Consider the following 18,485-nt stretch of genomic DNA (forward strand, 5'->3'; position numbering starts at 1 on the left):
TTCACCGTACGGTCTTTATCATGCAATTTGCGCGGAAATCATATCCTGGCCCTTCCCTGACCCAAAAACAACGACTTACGGTCTGCACTAGCACTCTTTTTCATACTTAGCTAGCAAAATATGGAACCCTCTCCCAGACACTTTCAAAACACTGATTAAATTTTCTAAAATTCAAGTAGGCGTGATCCTCAGACATGAAGCTTTTCCACAGTAGATCTACAATTTATATTTCCCTCTGCATGCATAATGGTGTAGATAGTTTGTATAAAATATTGGAACTGTAATATAGCATATTTTATTTTATTTTAGCTTATTTTCTTGAAGATATTAGCTCCACAGTAGATCTATTAGTTATAGTTCCCTCTGCCTGTATAATGTTGTACATAGTTTATAAATAAAATTGGAATTGTAATATAGCTTATTTTAATTTATTTTATTTTAGCTTATTTTCTCGAAGATGTTAACTCTTCAGCTACTCTGTAAATTTCGAGCATAAATAAAGTATATGTATATGTATGTATGTATGTATGTATGACCGTCTCCGTGGAAACGGTGCGTACGGCAATATACGTACAGGCAAGTAAAAACCAATCAGAAGGATCGGATTTACCTCAGCAATGCACATACCTTGCGACATAACGATAACACTTACTAATAATCACCTATCATACAAATGATTTTTCGTTTGAGTGAAGAAGGATTGGTTATCAAGCTTTAAAATTTGAACATCCGTTTTGATCATTCACTGAGACACAAAAAGGGGTATTTCTGCGTATTTCAAACCAGTAAACGCTATCGGGGAAGGGTTTATATGCTAAATATCAAACGAGTAAATCTCTTTTGATAAAGGCTGGGCAGGTGCTTTCAAGGACGAAGCAATTTATGTTGCAATCACACATGACCTGAAGAAAAAAAACACAAACGACTGCAAAACGATGGTGAAAACGATTTTAACCGAGAATGGAACACAGACGCAGGCATTTGGAGAACTTCGATGCTCACCCTCTTTGGTAGGTGGACTGCAACTTCAATCAATTTCTTTTTCAGCAGTCAACATTTTCTTCGCTGTCACAGCATTTCTTGGGAATTTTCTCATCATTGTTGCCCTTCGAAAGGAAACTTCCCTCCATCCGCCATCCAAACTCTTGCTTCTTTGTCTGGCGACAACTGATCTGTTGGTTGGTCTTACAGCTCAGCCACTCCTTGTTGCTTACTGGATGTCCATAGTATACGAGCACTGGAGCCTTTGCAGATCTACAAGGGACGCTTCCTACATAACAAGTTATTTTTTATGTGGAGTGTCGTTGTCAACGATGACAGCCATTAGCGTGGACAGACTTCTCGCTCTGTTGTTGAGGCTGAGATACAGAGAAATAGTAACTTTGAAGCGCACCTACATCATAGTAGCCACTATTTGGGTTTTACCGAGCATCGCTGCTTTGTTTAACAGTTTAGATTACCGTCTTACTTTATGGGTCAGCCGTTTAACCATATTAGCTTTTCTGGTAACCTCAGTCGCCTCATACACAAAAATTTTTCTTGCTCTCCGTCATCGTCAGGTTGAATTACAAGATCATGTTCAACAACAGCCGCGTCGACAAACTGCGTTGAACATGATGCGATACAAAAAGGCAGTGAATAGTGCGCTGTGGGTACAATTATCATTAGTTGTTTGTTATGCACCATATGGTATAATAGAAACTGTTATCAGCTATAGTAAGACATATTCATCGCATTTATTCGTTTTATGGGAAATTTCAGTCGTCTTAGTATACTTTAACTCAGCGTTGAATCCGTTTCTTTATTGCTGGAAGATTCGTGAAGTAAGACAAGCAGTGAAGCAGACAATCAAACAAACACTTTGCTGTTCATGGAGTTAGATCCTTCTCGGGTTATAAAAAAGGGAGAGTAAAGCCCGTACGCGAGCCATCAGGCCAGCGCTGACAGTCTTCGGTCTCCGTAACATGAAACGATCATGATCAGGTGTATTTCTATTCCCCCTGGATGGGATTCTCGGGTCCATCGCAGAGTTATTCCCCAGCATTAAATTCGCCCGTACCTATTTAAACACCTGGGTAAAGAGAGAGACTGCGAGAGTAAAGAGTTTCCAGGAACAAAGCAGGTCTCCAACCTGGACCGCTCGATCCGAAGTGGAGCGCACTAACCATGTTGCTTATCCTATTTATTAATTGTCTCAAAATTATTGTCTATCAAAATTATACTATTTATGATCAGGAGTATTTCTATTCCCCCTGGATGGGATTCTCGGGTCCATCGCAGAGTTATTCTCCAGTATTAAATTCGCCTGTACCTATTTAAACACCTGGGTAAAGAGAGCGACTGTGAGAGTAAAGAGTTTCCAAGAACACAGCAGGGCTCCAACCGGGACCGCTCGATCCGGAATGGAGCGCACTAACCACGAGACTTATCCTATTTTTTAATTGTCTCAAAATGGCATAAAAACAAGATTGCCTCTGGATGTTGAACGCACGTCGGATTTGTTATTGGAAAGGAAGGGCCTATCCACACTAGCGAAAAACATGTTTATGTAGACAAATTTTCTCTCATCACCAACGCTTTACAAGTGCGGATAGTTTGTCGCGACTTGACAAATTTTGGTCGAAGCAGACAAATTTTCAAACGTACCGCCGACAAATAAACAAAACCGTGACAAACTTGTCGATCATTTGTCGTAAGCACTAACACCAGTGTGTTAATTGAAATGAGTTCAGTTTACCAAAAGACTGCAGTAATTGTCTTTCGTTGCGAAACTCGCGGATTTTACAAATTCAGACAAATTAAGATGAATCTTGGTAACTGGAGTTTAAATCCATACGAAAATTAAAGCCGCTACTCTTATGAGCTGGTTAGGCGCTGACTATTAATTAATTAATTATGACTATCAAGGGAACAATTCACTTGCAGCGGGGCAAGTTACAACGGTGGAGTGATTATCCGGTCGCCACTTTACCAGTCCAACAATCAAGCAGTAGAGGTGGCACAAGATCCAAAAGTTCTCACTCGAAGCAAAGAGAAAGGAAAAGCTTAATTGAATACATTACTATGGAATAATAGTATTGGTGTTATTTTTGGCTGTTGACCGAATTTGACAGCTTTGACAGCTTCAAAACTTTTAGTGCGGATGCAACTGAGGAGATAATATTTGTCTTGACAAAATTTGTCCTTCGATTTTGTCGAGACGATTTTAGTTTTGTCTGCCAGTGCGGTCGGCTCGAATATTCTTTAAAGCACAATGTTATTAGGGAATAAACACTGCCTCTAATTATCAAAGGCAATTAGCAGGAAATTTTTCTCCATGAGAACCGAAGAATATTTCTATGGTTCTGTTAATTCATGGTTTTGTTAATTCTAATATTTAGATCTATGGAGGGACCTTTTAGAGTACATAAAAGGAATAACAAGTCATAGAATTAATTGTTGAAACGAAATTAATGAAGAGTTAGAATTATTACAATTCGAGGCCGGAAGAAATTGGCATCTCCTGTGACACACAAACTTTACTTATCAGATAAGTAAACATTACTTCGGAGGTGTCTCTGTATAGGTAATTAAGAAAGTAGAGTTTACGTGATCGTAGCCTGGCAGGTGGTGTCAAGACAGAAATCTCTCTCGTTCTATGCAGTATAAACTACTATCACGGAAAACGAAACTGTTAAGTACGTAATAAATGAATAAATGATGAAATATACTTTTTTTTCTAAATACATTTTTTCGCTCGTTTCTAAGAATTAACATTGTCCCGTTTAAAAATGTTAGTTTTATATCCTTTTCAGAGAAAGGTGATCACAATCAATATTTATTTTTTATGCTCGTGCGATTGCTTAAACACGAAGGCGCGCTATAAAAGGAGCCTTAGGTCTCACTGGACCATTTGTAAATCAACCGTCGTGTGATGTAGAACTCTTAGAGTCAAGTCAGCTTGAGCTACAGCTACTCCGAAGCAGTGAACAGCGGGCGCATTCCTCAAAATTGTTTTATGTCTTCATCACAGTACAAGAATTTTTGAGATTTGTATTTCCTTTCTCCAATGGAAACTGTCTTTATTTGTGGCGGTAAATTTGAGATCGAAGTAGGTGTTTCGCACGTTACCTCATGCCACCATGCTGGTGGAAGTAAACAATAGATATCTCGTTAGCTACTTTTGTTCGTCTACCAGCATTTAAATTTAACCCGCACACGTCAACGGTGAGTGACAAATGAGCCTAGGTCTTCCCAGGGAAGACTTCGTTATAGAGCGCGCCTTCGTGTTTAAAAATGATTTGCGCAAGCAGGGAACGAAAACAGAACAAATTTAGCAAAGAAGAACACATATTATACGTAAATTTGTTATGTACAGTTTTGAGACAGTTTGCCTCAGAAGGGAGAGTTTTCTTTTTCCAACGTAAACACTAATGACACAAAGTTATGTAACGACAATCTAGAGAATTTTATGTAATCAAGAGAATAAAAGCAGTTTAAATTCTCTTGATGGAATTTAGCCAAAACGAGAGGTAGCTGTGTTGCAAACTATTGAGAAAATTATGCTCTCTCGTAGACTTACACAATCGGTTTAAAAGTGTCGCATATATTCACTAGCATAATATACCGCTCAGATTTGCTCCTTTCGATCCATATTTCTCCAGTAAACCTGTAACAAGTTTGAGAGATCAACACTATTCTGCGCTTTTAAAAGTAAGGCCTCCCTAAAACTAATAGACCCGTTAATTCTCCTACTATCCCGGCGATATGCACATGCACCATGACCACCAAACGCCATCGCTTTCCATAACATTACACGACCTCTTTATGCGAAGTGTAGTAGTCCGCTGACTAGTTCTTTAATGATGTTTCAAACATGGCGGTAAACAGTGGATGGCTGGAACTTGAAAGCGATCCAGGTTTATTATTCTGTCGTTTCCGTTTTTAGATTTGATTCTTGATTCGTCAACACAACTAGACATAGCAGTTTAATCAGGGAAAAAATTTAACAGAAATCTTCCTCTATCTCCGACTTGTTTAGGGCTTTTCAGTTTGCTGATCGAGGAGTTTGGTAAGACGTAGAGAAGTAATTATGTGAAAAGTCATATTTCGACAGTAGATTTGTGAAAGCGCCCTTTTTAGCGATATTTATCGTAGGGATCCTTTAGAAAAGTTAATTGCGTCGTTGAATCTAAGCTTTACAAAATCGCGCTCTGTAATTGGAAATAAGATGTACGCGCAACCTACTTCAACGTAAACGGCCGTTGTGGGATTTGAAAGCCAACGCGGCAGCATTTTTCTTCCGATGATAAGTAAAGCGCGCATACGCCTTGCACCTCAGTCAAAACGATATATCCTAGGCTCTCATAGCTGAGATTTGAACGATAACTGGTCGATAAAATCATGTTTTACAATATTTCTGTCATCTAACGTCAACAAAGAAGAGGGTCGTGCCAATATTGTACTTGCCTTGGCATAACACTAGTGCCAGTGACAAATATTCCTCATCTTAAGTGTCTTTTTCCGTGCTTTTGTAGAAATAACTTAAGAATTCTTTGTTTTTTAATAAATCATCACCAGAGGCATAAGTTGTAATCATGACAGTCATTGATGATAATTGTCTTTGCTGCAGGCGTCAAGGGAGCTCAGGTGGAGGAGATTTACGATTTATCCAAGCCATTTAGAGGGTTAGTTCAGAGAATTAATGGTGTTTGTTTCTTTTACTCAAGTACATTTTGCTTGGAAAAAATTTAAATTATAGTCTGCACACACCCATATGTTACTGCCCCATATGTATGAGATTGTTGGATGCTGCTTCCACTGGATGAGATGCTAGTATCTCTTAAGTTTTCTTTCTCCGAGTATTTTGGTAGGTTCCCAAAGTCAGATGGTTAGCAGCCTCCCGGTATATTTTGCCAGGTTTCTTAGAGTTTGCTGTACTCTTTATCCTGTAAGGGTAAATTATTGTCCAATAGCTCAACACAGTGAGCCGTGGACCCAGCGGAGGCTAACTACAGGGTTTGCATGGGTCCTGGAAAACCTGGAAAGCCCTGGGATTTTATGTTGACATTTCCCAGGACTTTTCAGTCCTGGGAAAAGACTGCAAGTCCTGGAAAGTTCTGGAAATCTGCTTAAATGAAGTAATAAAGTTTTCAGAATCAACGTTGTAATAAATGTCCACCCCCCGCTTAGCTCAATTGGTTAGAGTGTCGGATTGTGTTGTGCAGGAGGTCGAGGGTTCAAGCCCCGGCTGGACCAACACTCATGGTCTTAAAATAACTGAGGAGAATTTGCTACCTTTCTATAATATCAAGAAATGGATAGAGATTCCAGTCTTCTCAGATATGGATGAATAAACCGTAGACCGGTCTCCAGCAGGGTTAGGGCTAGGAGATGTTAATTTCCCACGCACAAGACTACTGTGTGGTGGATGTCCTCCCCTGGGGTCAGATGGGTAGGGAAAATAGCAGGTCCACATCAGCAAAATTGCTGCCATAAACTCAACCTGCTCAAACAAATAAAAGATGAATGAATGAATGAGTGAATGAATGGATGAGTGAATGAATGAGTGAATGAATGAGTGAATGAATGAATGAATGAGTGAATGAATGCATGCATGCATGCATGAGTGAATGAATGAATGAATGTAGACTGAATGTATGTAGACTGTATGTATACTGTAAGGAGAATTGATTTTGAAATCTTGGGAATGAAAGGGTTTAAGATGAAATTTGGAGTCCTGGAAAAGTCCTTGAAATTTGTTCTGAAAAAAGGGATGAACCCTGTAACTAGTAAGCTTCTTTATATTGAAGACTACCATCAAATGTTTTTGGCTTTGAGCAGTCAGAACCTTAAAAAGACGAGAGTACAGTATTACTCAAAACAGTTAAATACTGAACCTTTCTGTTTTAGGCCTGTTTATGGATTCATTTTCCTTTTTAAATGGATTGAAGAAAGAAGATCAAGACGTAAAATTCAACCCTTAGAGGAGATGTTTGTGGAGGATGAAGAGATCATCCGAGACATATTTTTTGCCCAGCAGGTATTAGAAAAAGTTTTTAAACTCCTTAAACTCCCAGGATCTGTTTTTAATTCTTCCTGCTTGTTTGATTATCCTCATTTGGGTTATAACATGTGTTTTAATTTCTTATTTTTTCACTAGGTCATCCCAAACTCATGTGCTACTCACTCGTTACTGAGTGTTCTTCTTAATTGTACTCATATTCACCTGGGTGAAACTCTCAGCAGGCTGAAGGAGTTTTCTAGTAAATTTGACCCAGAGGTAGCTATTGAATATTCTTCAAGTGTAATCCAACTATAAGATATTTTTTTGCACTAACTTGTGGAACTTGAAAGTTCACATGCTCCAGCTTAAACAGGAGAACACCTGAGTTTGTTATATCTCTAAAATACTACACTTATATGTGTACCATGAGTGGTTAATTTAGTGGGCTAAATTATGGCTTACTAAAGTTTGTTTGTTTAAACTTAAATCTCTCCCCCCCATCTTTGTTTGATCGAAGAGATGTAGAGTCAATATCTTACTAACCTTGTTTTCTTGGTCCATACTGTAAGTTACACTTCCTTTTATTTTTTCCACATTTTACCCTTGGGCCATAAATCCAAACGAAAAAAAACTTGGTCTATAACTTACAGAGCAGACCTCAAACTCGGTCAGTAAGAGGTATCTCATCCTATTTGATACTACTTTTAAATCAATAGAGGTTCAACTTCATCACTTTTGTTTTTCAGAACAAGGGATATGTGATTGGTAACTTGCCAGAACTGGCCATGGCTCATAACAAGTTTGCTAGGTGAGTTATTAAGCCAGAGATAATGTAAGTCAGGTATAATTACACACGTACAGTCTAACTGTACGAAGTCAGTCTAACTGCAGAAGCATTTTACTGTATTTATCCGTGAATAAGTGGACCCTTTATGACCAAAAACTCAGCCAAAAAAATCACCCCCTACCTATACTCGGATCATAGACAAAGACCTGACCCAAGCAATCCAAGAAATTAGCATGACAATTGCCTGAAGTCCATTAGGAAATTTGGTATATCAACTAAGTTGAAATTGAAAATTGGCCACCTTAAAGAGTTAAATTATTAGGAAAACCAAGTTCACAAAACCAGTTCTAGTTGTGTTTGAGTTTCGTCAGTTTTCAGTGCATTCTTGATTGACAAAAAAGTTTGAAATAATAAATTTTACGTGACTTAAACAGAAACCTAGTGGAGCTGATTTCCATTGTATCTTCTAATCTGTAGGGCAGACATTTTTCCTTACAGCTTTGCTGCTGTTTTGGTGCTGAATTCTCATTTTCATTGAATGATTACAGAAGCTTTAAGTTAGTGACCTTTGACTTGACAAATGCTGTTTTCTCGCGCAGTCTTGTTTGTTTCACGTGGACTAATTACAGTATGTTATTGTGTAGTTTCCAAGATGGGGGTGTTTTCATCAAGCGATCCTTTGAAGCCCTTCAGTGTTCCTTCGGTCTACTAAATCTCCTTTCAAAGGTTATTTAAATACGTTGAAGATTTCATTTTTGAAGTGATTCATATGGTAAATTACTTCAGTCTCCAGTAAATTGAAGTGCTCGTATATGCTTAAATCATGAATTGTGGTGATGTAAACAAGGGCTACTAAACTTCACTGCGCACGGTTACATTTTGCTCTGCAGTTTTTTTTTAATTCACTGTGTTTTCAATACATTCTCAAAAAAAAGAGATCAGCCATTTGGGAAATTTCTATCAGTCTGAATTTTTCTTTACTAGAAATTATGAAGAATCCTATTTTTGACCTTGAAAATGGGGGGTTGACTTATACACGGATAGATACGGTAATCCCCTATCGAACATTTACATGCTCTATCTAAAAGTTTAAGGTTTATGTACACATGTTTGGGACCTTAAGCAACCACGATGGCGATGGCAATGAGGACGTGGGAAAACAAGAGATCTAATTGGCAGAACAATAGCTCAGCACGTGCATTTTGAATCTTTGTACATTTCTTAGCCATCCTATGCAAAACAACAACGTGAAATTGCCAAAATTTGCGTCGTCTGTGAGCTGAAACCGCGAAGGCAAATATTTTAATTTCCATTTGGAACTCAATGCTACTTTTATACGTCGTGCTGAAGTTGAGCTGTGATGCCGTATGAGACAGTAAGCTCATGCAGCTATTTTTGAAATTTTAACTAAGAGTAGAAATTTATTTTTTAATCGAAGTCTTCCTTGGCGTTGCCGTCCTGACTGCATAAGGTCCCTGTTGTTAGAACAGGCTGTTACAGCCACTGATTTCTTGCAACTTGAAGAATTTTGTGAATGCAAAGTTTTTTTTTCTAAAGAGAAAGTTTTCTATAAAACAAGTGGCATACTGGTTTGGATTTGTAGGGGATCTCATGCATAAAATAAATCACAATGACCTGTTTTGGAAGCAGCTGGTCAAAAGAACAGGACACCATTAAAGTTTGGCGTCAGCTGTTATTCATTATAATAACATTATTGTCTTTTAAGCATAAAATGAAGTGTAGATTTTTTTGCCTAATGTGGATGAATTATTTTATTTTCAACCCAGACCTGAGCCAAAGCTTTTGCCAGAGAAAACCAATGCTGTGTCAACTGGTCGTGCAATGGAGGCTTTTCACTTTGTTAGTTATGTACCCATCAATGGTCGACTGTTTGAGCTGGATGGACTCAAACCGTATCCAATTGATCATGGTAAAACACATTCAATTTTGTATTTACTTGATACATTATTTGACATTTCCCTTAACTGGCTGGTTGACTGACTAAAATTAATGCTAACTTACGGGTGAGGTGACTGACTGTCTCGCTGGCTGACTGAATGACCGACTGACTGAATGACGGACTAAAATAACAGACTGACTCACTGTCTGGCTAATTGAATGACTGACTGAATGGCTGACTGAACAACTGACTTACTGACTGACTGTCTGGCTGGCTGACTAAATGACTGACTGTCTGGCTGGCTGACTGAATGACTGACTGTCTGGCCGGCTGACTGAATGACTGACTGTCTGGCCGGCTGACTGAATGACTGACTGTCTGGCTGGCTGACTGAATGACTCACTGTCTGGCTGGCTGACTCACTGAAAGACTGATGTACATGTACTGTTTGAGTGATTGTCTGGCTAACTGAATGATTGGCTTGCTGGCTCATTTGAAATTGTCCGGACTAAAACATACGATTGAGGGGTTTTTATAATTTTTGTAACACATGTTCACTTGTTCAGGTCCTTGGGGGGAGAATGAAGAATGGACAGAAAAATTCCGCAGAGTAATAACTGAAAGGCTGGGAATAGCGACTGGAGGGTGAGTAGACACTAGAAAAATCTGGAATAAAATGCAGGAAAGTATGAGGCATGTTTTCTGATAGTAGAGTTAGCCTGTTCTCAATCTGGGGACTGGTGTAAAAGGGTGTGGCAATGGAAGAAAGGGGAAGGAGCAGCTTATTTTAATAAATTATTTAATATGTACAAGCAGGGCTTGACAGTAATGGTAGCCAACTAGCCACAGACTAGTTGAAATTCAGGTTTGGCTTGTGGTTTTTTATATCCACCAGCCAGTTTGGCCAGTAAACAATTGAAACTGAAATTTTCGTGACATCTAAGTTGTCACCAGCCACTTGGCTAATAGGTTGAGGAGTTAGTGTCGAGCCCTGTACAAATCTTTGTAATAAAGGGTTTTTTTTTGTTTTTTGTTTTGTTTTGTTTTTTTTTATTTACAGTGAACCTTACCATGATATCAGATATAACCTGATGGCTGTGGTTGCTGATGGAATGACAACATGTGAAGAAAAGCTGAAAAGTTTGAGTATAGAAAGGTACATTGTACTGACAGTATTGTATCCAGACTGCTTACAGTGCACTGACTTGCTTTTTATAATACCATTAATTAAGTCACTAATTCTAAATAAGATTGCCTTCTTAATTGTTTTTAAAGTATCAATATGGATTTTAAAGTATTTTATATTCTGTTTTGTCTCTTGAAGGGAAAGCATATTGGAATCACTAAAGAAGGTACCAACTTTGAATTGTTGTTCATCTAAAATAATTTGCGAATATAGCAAGTGTGGCAACTTACCTACGATTGTTTTCCTTGAAATTAAAAATTTTCTGAATTCCTTGATTATTAAAAAACATTAATTTTCAAATAGATGCCTCATTTTAAATTTTGTTAAATATGATTTTGAAACAACAATGACGATTTACCGGTGTCACTAGTTTATAGTCAATTTTCACTGTAACACTTTTTTCGTGTAGTTATTTCTTACGTTCAAAAATTGTTTGCAAATCCTTGTAGCAATTATGTTGTCAATAATCATTTGGTTTTGTTTTGTGATACAGTTTGATCCTGCTACAAGGACTGACTCTGCTACCCTAACAGCAACCGAGTCTGGCTCCACAGAAAAATACCCAACCCAAGACAATACACAGCCTGCTACGACTACTACTACAACTACAGCTGCTGTAGTGACTGTTACACCAACTGTAGCCATGACAACGTCAGGGGGTATCACCACGAATGTTACCATGGAGACCACACCTAACAAAACCTCAAATGACTCTGAGACCTCCAAACTACGAGAGGCAAATAAAGGGAGGTCCGAAACGCGAACAGGGGACAACGAACAAGTAGAGGAGAAGGCGAATCAATCGTCGGCGACTAACGACAACTCGGCAATTGACGATACTTCGGAAAAACAGCTTGGTACAAATCCTGTAATTTCTCCCGAGCTGAAGCCTCCAGTTTCACCAACGGGAAGCATCCATTCTGACTCGGGAGCTTCGCAAACTGGGGTAAGAAGTCATATCGATAAGTGAATTCTTGCTATAAATTCATCCATAGTTTTTATTCTTTTTTTTTCCTTTTTGGTTTGTTTTGTTCGTTAGGTTTTTTTCCTCTTTTCATTTTTTTTTTTTCTTTTTCCTTTTCTTTTTCTTTTTTTTTTTTTTTTTTTTTTTCAGCAATATTGAAAATAGTACAGAATTCCTTGGTTTCACTTGCTCAGCATAATGATTGGCTCACAAATTAGCGCTATCCGTGTAGCCAATCAGATGCTAACTCAAAACCTACAGGTGTCTGGCTCCGGCGCGTTTTCTCGCTCTTTATGTTACTGACTTTAAATACCTTCGTTATTCTGTATTGCTTGTTGTTGAACATCCTCGGAGACCCAGGGGCTGTGAGTCGATTTCAAGTTAAGGGCAAAAGAGCCCCTGGGGACATTGTCTTACAAGACTAGTTCCAAACGGTCGCAGTCGTTCTGGCATCTGATTGGTGCCAGAAAATCTTTGTGTTTTTCTGCCCAATCAGAGTGAAGTGTCCTTTCGCGTGTTTTAACACGCACATATACAGCAAGCTCTGTTGCTCGCTAAGTTTGTTTGGGCCGTGCGACGAAGCTTTGCCCGAAGTGAAAAGTTTCAGTCTCAGCACACAATGTAAGAGACATCGATCAGATTGTCCACGAAATCTTACCGGAAATTATTATGAATACTTTCGCAGATATCACAAGAGAACGCGTTTAAAAGTTTGCGAGGTTCGTATAAAACATAATGGTTGCAAGCATTGATATGTCGCTTTAAACGTTAGATGAGATGTAAGCCTAAATCTCTCAAGATTTTTGTATAATTTGCTGTAAGTGAAACTTTTCCAATCCCGTGAAGCTATTTCGTCGCACGGGCCACGCAGGAATGTCGAGCAGCTGGCGCTTACGCAACTTTTTGTGCACACCCGGCCAAAATCTACTGTAATCTTCGCTTGAAAAAAAAAAAAATGATAAACGTGGAAACTTTTGTTTATTAGATGTGGGTAACAGATAACCCTGTACTAAGCTGACATTTACAATAAAGGAAGCTCGCCCTTTCCATCCAATATTTCTTGGTCTTTGGTTTTTTTTTCCCCAATGAAAGCAGCATCGATTCCCAATGATCAAAGGTATTTAACTTGGTCTTCAACAATCGACAAAAGAGGTGAAATGACAATGACCAAGGGACTAGAAGAGAATCCGTGGCCTTTCGAGCTCAAGAATTTGAACACTCTACACAGCAGTTGAAAGATTAAACTTTTTCCAAACCCCTTCGGTAACTGTCCGAAAACATATCTCCTTTCCACGATGTTCTCGATGATTAGGTTTTGTTCAGATTTTAATTAGCTAACCGAAAACACAGCTAAGCTTTCTTTAAGCGCTTGCTGGAGGTCGTCCACGTACTTAACGTTCTCTGCAACTTGGCCGTATTGCGAAAGACTTTACTACAAAGCAACGATTAGAATTTGGCGCGCACAGAAAGCTACGTAAGCGTAAAATCCAGTTGCTTGACATACCTGCGTGCTTTCGTCGCCCGTGCGACGAAATAACTTCACGGGATTGGAAAAGTTTCAGTCACAACAAATTGTACAAACAATCTTGAAATATTTAGGCGTACATGTCATCTAACGTTTAAAGCGACATATCAATGCCTGCAGCCATTTACGCGAACCTCGCAAACTTTTAAACACGTTCTCTTGTTATACCTGCGAAAGTATTCAGTATAATTTCCGGTAAGATTTCGCGGACAATCTGATCGATTTCTCTTACATTGTGTGCTGAGACTGAAACTTTTCACCTCGGGCAAAGCTTCGTCGCACGGCCCAAACAAACTTAGCGAGCAACAGAGCTTGTTGTTTATGTGCGTGTTAAAACACACGAAAGGACTCCAAAGGACACTTCACTCTGATTGGGCAGAAAAACACAAAGATTTTCTGGCACCAATCAGATGCCAGAACGACTGCGACCGTTTGGAACTAGTCTTGTAAGACAATGTCCCCAGGGGCTCTTCTGCCCTTAACTTGAAATCGACTCACAGCCCCTGGGTCTCCGAGGATGGTTGTTGAGTTGCCAAAACTTAGTTTTAAAGTGAAATGTTTCAAGTCCTTCAGAGGTTCTCTTTCTTGAACCTCTAAGAGTATATCCGTCGACACCCGTGATCTAGATGCAGCCGGGATAATTTCTAAACATTTTTTTTTTACAGGAAACCACAGAAACTGCGCCCTCGGAAGATCAGGCTGATTATGTAGAGACATTTTCATTCTCTGATTCCGAAACTGTGGCCAGCAGTCACGACGGTAGAGCAGGCGCTGAAGATTCGGCGAGCGACGAAGAAAATAGGGAGAAAAGTATTTCCTCAAATCCAAAAGGTTTTTTTCCCACACATTCTCCCGTTATTTTGTCGATGGTTTGACTTACGAACCAAACTGCTGACTGAGACTCTACGCGATGTTTAACTTCATCAATAACTGCCATAAATAACTAATTCAAGACAGCTAATTCAATAACTATGACTTAGTCAGACTCTCTTAATATGTAGATGTCTACAACTACCTGCGCCATAAAAGATGAACCAATCATGAATAACCTGACGTTACCGACGGAAGGTAACGCCAGTCACGACTGACCTACGTTTATTGAATCTCACATCTAATAACAACACGGCAAAATGAACTAAACAGTCTACACGAAACAGACCCATTACATTACTCAAACTGTTTCGTAAATTTGGATCAGTGCTTTTCAAAATTGTTTTCAATCAGTTGTATGTATCAATTTTCATTTCTAGCAAAAGTAAATCATTTGAAAGTGGTCGAGCATGTAGGCTGGAAACTTTAGAATGACGAGTTGCGTGACGTTAGCATGCAATCGTGCAGGAAAAAAAAACGCAACAGACACTACATGTCCTTAGTCACACAAATTATTTCAACGAATATGAGAGCGATATTCGCAGTAATAAACATAACTTAAGCAGTAACGAAAATAAGGCCTGAAAAAAATTCATGCCTATACGGGAGTTAATCCTACGATTTCTGCGATACCGGTGCAGTGCTCTTCCAACTGAGCTAACAAGCCAACTGGGAGCTGGTCATTATGTTGGTTCGTAATAAACCCGCGAAGTAATGAATCAGTGACTGTGAATATATACGAATCATATTTGTGGAATGCAGTTTAAGGAATGAATTAGAACGATCTTCGCAGTAATGAACACTACTTAAGCAGTGGTGGAAATAAGATCGCTCACGTGGTTCTTTCTTAAACCGCAGTTAGAATATATGATTTTTATTTGTTCACAGTCAAACTATTTCCAGGTTTCCACCAACCAGATTAATTTTTGCTTTCTTAGTTTCCCAGAGAGGTTCAAAGTCCTTAAATCAAGACGGAGTACACAGCTACGGCTTTTCCATCCCATTAAGTGAGCTGGCGAAGATTTCAGAGGAAAGCCAGGTACGGGCCTCTTTTTGATACCGGGTGTTTGTTAAGTCAATGTTATCGCTGATTTGATTGAATGCAAGTTATTGAGCGTTGCAACAGAATGTTAGAGAGTCACTCTTTGTGGCTTTGTTTGCGTTCTCTTTTAACCCCGTGAGACTTCTTTGAATCACATTGATACTGAATTTCTTCATTGCAGTCTCTCGTAACTCAACTTCATCACGTCGAACGCCAAATCCAAGCGTGTGAGAATTCCCTAAGAGAGGAAAAGGAGAAACGAAGGAAGTACTATGTAAGAGTTGCGTGCTATGTGCTGATCGCGTATGATGTTTTGCTCCGCCAAATTACACTTAAATTACTTTAAAACAGTTTTGTACCACGACTCCCAATCTTCTTCGCAGTCGTTGTTTGGGAAAAACTGTGTTGCATAACAGTCCAAACAACGGCTGCAAATTTTGATACCAAATGAATGCAATTTTTGTTTGCTGCTTACTTCATGCAACTTTATTTTTGACTGAGTTTCATCCACTTTATATTTGACGTATTTCTGGAATTTTTTTATTTTTTGTTGGTTTGAGGACACTTTGTGATCCCTTTTGTTCAGAAAATGAAACTTATTATAGATCAGTCCTAGAAATAGATGTATCTTTGCTGCCCTGCGAGGTTGAAACCTCTCGCCCTTTTCTATCCTTAATGAAGAGGGCGGCGGGGGCGTAAACCAATAAGCCAAGCTTCGGGATGATTGGGATTTCTTAGTTGGGGGGGGGGGTGGGGGGGGTACTTCCCGGTGATAGGTTGATGGGTGTGTGCCGCTTGATGGGGTCGCATTTTCATTTGACTATATTGAGGTTGCATTTTCAGTAGATTCGTTTGAATAGGGTCGCACTTTTCTCGGGATTTGGAGGTAAGAAAATTCTGGAATGAGTAGAGATTTAAAAATGGGAGGAATTTAGTTTAACGTTCTTCATACAAGCATTAGAATTTTCTCGTACGATTTAATGATAACCTAGTTGAAAGGCATTATGAGGTAGATGCATAAACAGAAGGCGCCGAAGTTGGAATCGCAAATTTACATTTGCTCAAAGTGGCCAAGATGGGGTCTATAATTGGTCACAGAATGGACTATAATGGAGTAGGGGTTCTGAAAGGTCAGCGGCATATACTCATCAAAAATTGACCAAATTCCTCCCCCCTCCTCTCCCTCTCGTCTGAGTCTTTTTTGTCGTGGAAATAATCTTGAAACATGTGGTGGGTGTTGTTTGTGTCAGGTGGACCACAGCCGACGTACACACGACTATGATCCCTTTATTCGGACATTTGTAACCATGTTGGCCGAGCAAGGACATGTAGCACAGCTTGTGGAAGAACAGACTTCACTAAAGCGACGGCTAGCTCAAACAAGACCTCCCTTAAAACAGCTTAAAAGAGTTTACAAAAGGAGAAAGCCTAGGTGAACTCTAGCGTGGCAGCGGTGAAGGAGGAGAGGATCCACACGATGCAGGAAAATCCTGTGAATAGCAACAAGAGGGAGGTTAATATCAGAGCAAGATGGGTTCAATGTATTTGAGCGGAATTTTAGTTGTTCAAGTGCTTTTCAATTGAATGTTCTTCAAGTTGTCTTTACGGGCAAGTAAAACAAAGAAAAATGCGAGAAGTAGCCATTGATTTATCGAAGTTAACTCACTCAACTGGTCTCAAGCGAAAGAAACGACACGGGCAGTAAATTTGTGATCGATTTTAGTTTTGCATCTGATTGGTTACAAAAGTGGCCGGAGTTTTTCCAAGCCAATCAACTAGATCGAAAAAAAAAAAGTAGGTCAATGTAATCTCTGAGTATATTCAATATTCAGTTGAAAACGGCCCCTAAAAAAGGTGGAACCCGGTAAATTTTGCCTTGCTAGCCACGTTACGCAAACTTCTCTTCGAAAATAAAGAAGTTATTGTTGGAATTTTTTATAAAAGCATTTTGAACGAGAAGGACATTTTTCGGTGGACAGTATATAAGGAAATCTTTTCAATAAATACTGTAAATATCATTCATAAAATAAAACGTCATGTTGTGTTATTTATCGCGACTATTGCTTTCATAGAAATTCAGAAAGTATTCCACTTAGGTACTTCCTCTACAGCTATTCGTTAAGTTGGTTAATGCATGTATGAATGGAAATTTTTAAGTGAACGAGTAATTCTTTTAAAGTAAAGAAGAAATAAGAAGACCTCAACTAACGCAACACGCTGAGTCACAAATGAGCTTGAATCAGAATTCCTTGCCCTCGCTTCTCATACGTTACAATTTTTTCCCAGTTTAGCGTTTGCTTATTATTCTTAAACATGGGTGTAGCTAGGGTGGGGGGTGGGGGGGTAGGGGGGGAAGGATCCTGGGGTGCCCCTGATCCCCTTTGTAAGCCTTGTTTTGTGAGATAAGGTAATTTTGTAAGGCACGGCGTGGAGGTCGACTTGATAATCTGGCGAGTACCCTCTGTTTAATACGAAGTGACCGTCCCCAGCGGCCCAGCCCCCCTTTTGGAAAACCCTGGCCACGTCCCTGTCAAACGATAGCGTCCCTAAATTAGCTAAGATCTGAGATTATTGGATAGTTTTGAATTGAAATTATTTTGGTGCATAAAATTTTAATTAAAATAAAAATACACCTGCCCTGTCCTCGGCCTGTCAATTGACCAGTGTACAAAGTATGCTTTAACCAGTTCCTCCTCTTGTAACAAGTTTGGCGTCGACAAGAGCTGCATTTTACATCACATTGCCTTTAATTTTTGGGCACGAGGTCTCGATTAAATAATAGGGACCTTAAGCAACCACGACGGCGACGGCAACGGGGATGTGGAAAAACAAGAGATCTAATTGGCAGTACAATAGCTCAGCACGTACATTTTGAAACTTTGTACATTTCTTAGCCGAAACGAAAACGTGAAATCGCCAAACTGTTGCGTCGTCTACGAACCGAAACCGCGACGGAAAATATTTTAATTTCCATTTGGAACTCAAAGGCTACTTTATACGTCATACTGAAGTTGAGCTGTGGCGCCGTATGAGACAGTAAGCTCGTGCAGCTATTTTTGAAATTCTAACTAAGGGTAGAAATTCATTTTTTTATCGAAATCTTCCTTGGCGTTGCCGTCCTGACTGCTTAAGGTCCCTAATGACGTCACCTTTTAGCTGAACTTCTCCCCAATCCCTTCCCGGTGGTGATAGTATACGAGGGCGCGAGTGTCGGCGCGAGTCCGAT

General features: G+C 39.3%; 2 protein-coding genes and 1 long non-coding RNA gene across 4 annotated transcripts; 2 read left to right on the forward strand and 1 right to left on the reverse strand.

The window, feature by feature from the left end:
• Positions 1-651: 651 nt before the first annotated feature.
• LOC148730377 (melanocyte-stimulating hormone receptor-like) lies at positions 652-3,727 on the forward strand. The gene has a single exon (XM_088760155.1). It carries the CDS (start codon positions 936-938, stop codon positions 1,878-1,880), a length of 945 nt encoding a protein of 314 aa, XP_088616281.1. The 5' UTR covers positions 652-935; the 3' UTR covers positions 1,881-3,727.
• A 101-nt stretch (positions 3,728-3,828) lies between these two features.
• Positions 3,829-17,306, forward strand: LOC111324885 (uncharacterized). Of its 2 annotated transcripts, none has more exons than XM_088760153.1 (15): positions 3,829-4,206; positions 5,021-5,050; positions 5,612-5,666; positions 6,892-7,021; positions 7,142-7,261; positions 7,732-7,793; positions 9,560-9,702; positions 10,239-10,317; positions 10,733-10,828; positions 10,997-11,024; positions 11,352-11,804; positions 14,013-14,178; positions 15,156-15,256; positions 15,441-15,533; positions 16,510-17,306. In XM_088760153.1, exons 4-15 carry the CDS (start codon positions 6,971-6,973, stop codon positions 16,693-16,695), a joined length of 1,578 nt encoding a protein of 525 aa, XP_088616279.1. In that variant the 5' UTR covers positions 3,829-4,206; positions 5,021-5,050; positions 5,612-5,666; positions 6,892-6,970; the 3' UTR covers positions 16,696-17,306. The 2 variants fall into 2 exon arrangements, with proteins under 2 accessions (XP_088616279.1, XP_022784285.1); XM_022928550.2 differs by lacking the exon at positions 3,829-4,206 and adding an exon at positions 4,809-4,898.
• Positions 7,617-9,691, reverse strand: LOC148730378 (uncharacterized). Its single transcript, XR_016001253.1, has 2 exons — positions 9,556-9,691; positions 7,617-7,789 (listed from the first exon to the last, which is right to left on the reverse strand). It is a non-coding gene; the product is annotated as an uncharacterized LOC148730378 (long non-coding RNA).
• Positions 17,307-18,485: the final 1,179 nt, after the last annotated feature.

The sequence above is a fragment of the Stylophora pistillata genome, chromosome 5, assembly GCF_964205215.1.
Source record: "Stylophora pistillata chromosome 5, jaStyPist1.2, whole genome shotgun sequence".
In the NCBI taxonomy this organism is placed as follows: domain Eukaryota; kingdom Metazoa; phylum Cnidaria; class Anthozoa; order Scleractinia; family Pocilloporidae; genus Stylophora; species Stylophora pistillata.